At 39.8% G+C, this 4,953-nt stretch overlaps 2 protein-coding genes across 3 annotated transcripts in view; one reads left to right on the forward strand and one right to left on the reverse strand.

The window, feature by feature from the left end:
• aven (apoptosis, caspase activation inhibitor) overlaps nt 1-1,390 on the reverse strand; it is a 59,771-nt gene extending 58,381 nt beyond the window's left edge. Inside the window, exon 1 of the mRNA XM_015388857.1 lies at nt 1,146-1,390. Coding sequence (XP_015244343.1) covers nt 1,146-1,343 — 198 coding nt within the window. The 5' untranslated portion in view covers nt 1,344-1,390. The remainder of the gene's footprint in view (nt 1-1,145) is intronic.
• The window catches only part of LOC107093663 (muscarinic acetylcholine receptor M5-like), a 25,605-nt gene extending 20,812 nt beyond the window's left edge, over nt 1-4,793 (forward strand). Inside the window, exon 2 of one of the 2 annotated variants that reach the window (XM_015388854.1) lies at nt 2,904-4,793. In XM_015388854.1, the coding sequence (XP_015244340.1) occupies nt 2,972-4,486 (1,515 nt within the window). In that variant the 5' untranslated portion in view covers nt 2,904-2,971 and the 3' untranslated portion in view covers nt 4,487-4,793. Of the gene's footprint in view, nt 1-2,899 lie in introns of both variants that reach the window. The other variant, XM_015388855.1, reaches the window with a different exon arrangement.
• Nucleotides 4,794-4,953: the final 160 nt, after the last annotated feature.

Consider the following 4,953-nt stretch of genomic DNA (forward strand, 5'->3'; position numbering starts at 1 on the left):
GTTAAATATTAAAGTATAATTTCTTATGTATTTATTTATTTATTCTGACTTCGATGGCAGCTACAATAACTCTTAGGGCTTTACAGAGCTGCTGTACTTTAGATGATACTAAATCAGAAAAAGGGGACCCCTAAAGACAACTGGATGGAATGAAGTTTATTAGGTGGAATTTGAGTCACACTTTTTTAATACATGCAATATATACATTTTTAGATATCATGTCAATTTATTTTACTTCTGTTATTTGTGTTGGTTCATTTTTACTAACCTGTTAAAATATATTGAGAAAAAAAATCATGAGAAAGAGCAATAAAAAGAATACATTTCTATGGTATCGTATATTCCTATATTCTAAAGCTCTGATTTAAGAGGAACAGATTCAGCGCAAATAAAGATGCATTTCTGTAAATAATCTAATAACACATAGATTCATAGCTGTAAGCAATCCCTTCCATAATAAGATCAATTCAATGCCCTACTGCTTTCTCTACAGCTACTGCTCTTCCTGTTTGTCTGCAGAATATTCCAAGAGCACTCTGTGTTTCTCTCAAGTCAAACAATAGGAAGCACCCCCAGCCATGTCATCAAATACCACATGGCAGGCATGGACGTAGTGGAAAGATTTTATAATTGCAATCAAGGAGCCCCTATGTAACAAAGCTTATTTCTATGATTGCAATCAAGGAGCCCCTATTGTTTGTTGTCTGATTCTGCCAGGAGTATCATATGACTGAACATCCTGGGGGAAATTAAGTGTTATGCCAAAGGCTTAGATTCTGTATGTTTATTAGAGCTGTAAGCAAACACGTTTTAAGAGCTGCACCATCAGTGGCTCAGTCCTCAGGAGCCGGAGGGGTCCTACAGGTTTTGGAGCGTCGCTATTCGGACATATAACCTCAAATTGTCATCAACTTTCAGATACATAGTCATAAAAAATAAAAATTGATGAAGATGTGCTGAACTGGCTCATGAGGAGTTGAGTTTGCCAAAACTCATATTTATGCTGTGTTTTTGACAAGGCCGAATTGAAAACACTGTGCTTCAAGTTAGTTTTTAAACATTTATATATTGTTCAAAGTCGTGCTTCGTTTATCACAGACAAAAAAAGGGGAGACTGCGATAAAGTTTGGTAGAGCGGGTCTCACCCGCTGAGGGAACTCTGCTGCAGCATGGTAGCCTCCACCGCGACCGCGTCCCCGGTGGTGGTCTCGCTTGCTCCTGCCGCGGTGGTGACCTCCTCTCCCCCGGCCTCTGTGGTCACCATTATGGCCGTCGCTGTCGTGTCCACCTCTGCCGCCTCTCCTCCAGCCGCCTCCTCTGCCTCGACTAACTCTACCTTCCATTACTGTTGTGTTATATCCGAGGGCGGACACTTTAGCAGGTGGTACCGCTTAGAGCGCTCTGAGGTCCTACCTTAAATAGTGCCCGATAAATATTTGAATAGTTCCTGTTTCAACCGTTCAGCAAATCTAATTTATTTCAAAGAATATTATCTCGTTTAAATACTGATATTATTATTTTATGCTAAATCAAGCATATATTAAAAACAGAGTTTAATACAAACCCTATAAAGTAGTATAAGTACGTATTTTAAAAGGCCTAGGTGTGTTTGTTTTTGTATTTTTTGTAATCTTGCCAAATATATTTTGTTTAGCAACTGTGAAAACATTTCACAATAGTGCTTTGGAACCCAAAATGGAAATTTAAGCACATTCAGATTCTCACAAGAATCAACCTTAGATATAAAATAACATGAACATCACACAAGGTTTAAGACAACTAATCAGAGGTTTCTTTTATTTATATATATTTTGTACATTCTTATATAAGCTTTATTTTTGCAATTGCAGCTAAATCTTGATGGATATGTATGAAGATTGCTTTTATTTTAAAGACAGATAGGCAACAACAGCCAAAAAGCAAAACAAAAACAAAAATAAACTTACTGTAAGTGATCTGTCAATGGGCTAATGCAGACTTGAATGACCATCAAAAGTCCAATTGCTTTCTAGTTAATTTGCAAGAAACACAGCTTATGGATTTTAAAGTGTTTTCCATACATGAGCTGCATCACAGTCTACTTCATTTAATGTTTCTTTGCTAGTTACCCCCATCATGCATGAACCTGCAGTACAGCCTAGAACATCAGCATCATTCCATTAGAGGTTAGACATATGAAAAAAAAATGCTTTTCAGTTAGAGAGGGGTTTTGTGGGTAAGCTAATACAGTTTGAGTTCAAAATGAAGACTGCAGAAGAATATAACATTGAAAAGTATTACAATGATGAAAATTAACTGAAACCGACCAGGTAAAAAATAACTTTACCAGTTAAATTCCTGAAGACGATCATAACCACTGTAATTAATTGCTTCAGCTTCGCCACCTATTGCAGTTCCTTCATGGCTTGAGGGTAATGAGACACAGGCTGTGCTTTAAACACCTAAGAATGAACTGTTTACATCTTAAAAGCAACTCAAAAGCTTCAGAACAAGCTTGTTTGCCATAATGGTTTCTAATACAAACTGTTTAGATTCATTGCCCTGCTCCTTGTGATGTCATAAACTCAAAAACGATACCCTCTGAGATCCTGCAGTAAGTGTGTCATTACCGAATTGGATTTTATTGCCAATGTTCATTTGGATGCGACAATAAACACATAGCTTGATAGCGTCTTTGAAAATGTAAGTTAAACGAGAACCCGTGTTGAGCTGAATTGAGTATAGCAGCCCTTTTATCTCTGAGATCAAATTGAAAAAGAATATATGGCTTCTTCTTTTTTGTAACTGAAATATTACCTTCAACATAACTGAAACAGTTGATGATTCATTGAATATATTTGTTGTTTCCAAATATATTTTCTATATTTATATCCAACATTATTGTTTTGTTTTATTTTAGGTAGCCACCTCGTCTTCATGGGGACAAAAAGAGGAAACTAACATCTATAAGAAAAACGAATAGAAAAAGACAATGGATCTCCAAAACAACACTTCCAGCAATACGACACATGCTCACAGCCTTTGGGAGGTCATAACCATCGCTTCAGTGTCGGCCATCGTCAGTCTGATAACTATAGTAGGAAATGTACTGGTGATGCTGTCATTCAAAGTAAATAGCCAGCTGAAGACTGTAAACAACTACTACCTGCTTAGTTTGGCTTTTGCTGATCTCATTATAGGAGTACTATCTATGAACCTTTACACCACCTATATTCTGATGGGCTACTGGTCCTTAGGGAACATTGCATGTGATCTCTGGCTGGCAGTGGATTATGTGGCCAGCAATGCTTCAGTCATGAATTTACTTGTGATCAGCTTTGACAGATACTTCTCCATCACAAGGCCACTGACTTACAGGGCAAAAAGGACTCCAAAGAGAGCTGCCATAATGATTGGTCTGGCTTGGCTGGTGTCTTTTGTCCTTTGGGCACCACCTATTCTATGCTGGCAGTACTTTGTGGGAGAGAGAAAAGTTCCTTTGGACCAGTGCCAAATCCAGTTTTTAACAGAGCCAGTCATTACATTTGGAACAGCTATTGCTGCTTTCTACATCCCGGTCTCGGTTATGACCATCCTTTACTGCAGGATCTACAAGGAGACGCAAAAACGGACAAAGGACCTCGCCGAGCTTCAAGGACTCACAACGGGAAATGTCCCAGAAGGGTCTAAACCGCAGAAGACAATGATTCGTTCTTGTTTTCATTTCCCCAGAGAGAGAAGAGACCAGAGTCAGGCCTCCTGGTCTTCGTCTAATCAAAGTAATGTTACTAAAGTGACCACCAGGTCGGATGAAGCATGGGCGAAAGCTGATCAGATTACCTCTTTTAACAGCTACACATCATCAGAGGAGGATCATGTTTCAATAGAAACCCCACAAGGATCGTTCAAAGAGCAGCAGACCAGACAAAGTAATAAGAATGGGGAGGTTCCGGATTATATAGAGGAGGAGTATTGTTCCACCCCTCAGAAGAAGAACCCTAAAAGCTTAATCTCTTACAAATTTAAACGCACCCCAAAGGGTAAAAATGACAGTCCAGCAAGTCCAAAACCATGCCCTCCAGAGCCAGAGCGGTCATCCAAAAAGGCCTCCACCTCTTCGTCCTCCACCACTTCCAAGCCCTTAGACTCTGCCCTGAAGAACCAGATCACCAAGAGGAAGAGGATGGTGCTTGTGAAGGAGAAGAAGGCAGCCCAGACCCTCAGCGCCATCCTCCTGGCTTTTATCCTCACATGGACACCATACAACATCATGGTACTCATTTCCACCTTCTGCGCTGAGTGCATCCCTCTGTCTCTCTGGCATTTGGGCTACTGGTTGTGCTACGTAAACAGCACCATCAACCCAATGTGCTACGCTCTGTGCAACAAAACCTTCCAGAAGACCTTCCGCATGCTTCTGCTTTGCCAGTGGAGGAGGAAACGGCGAGGCAAGGACAAGCTGTGCTGGAGCGCCCAGAATCCAAATGTCAACAACAAAATGAACTGATGAGTTGGTTAACAGTTTATTACCAACACGTATGTGTTTGTTGATACTTACTAGTGTTTGTCTGCAGAGCGACGTGCTGCAGATGATTTTTGAACTTAATATGTGGTAGAGAATATGTTGGAAAATGAACAGAAGTCAAAATGACTGGAAACAACTTTCTACGGCACATAAAAGTAGATACAGCACCCCTCACACTAGACAGCTAAAAGGAAAACATCTTTAATGGCAATATTCAATTCAATTCAGTTTATTTATATAGCGCCAAATTCACAACACATGTCATCTCAAGGCACTTTACAGTTCAACCAGATCATACAGTCAAATTGATACAAAGTTTTCTATCTAAGGAAAACCAGTTGATTGCATTGACTCATCGAGTCAAATACAATCCCTCACACTAAGCGTGCCTTTAGCGGCAGTGGAGAGGAAAAACTCCCTTTTAACAGGAAGAAACCTCCAGCAGAACC

This window comes from Cyprinodon variegatus, unplaced genomic scaffold (assembly GCF_000732505.1).
Source record: "Cyprinodon variegatus isolate N-32 unplaced genomic scaffold, C_variegatus-1.0 Scaffold439, whole genome shotgun sequence".
Taxonomy (NCBI): domain Eukaryota; kingdom Metazoa; phylum Chordata; class Actinopteri; order Cyprinodontiformes; family Cyprinodontidae; genus Cyprinodon; species Cyprinodon variegatus.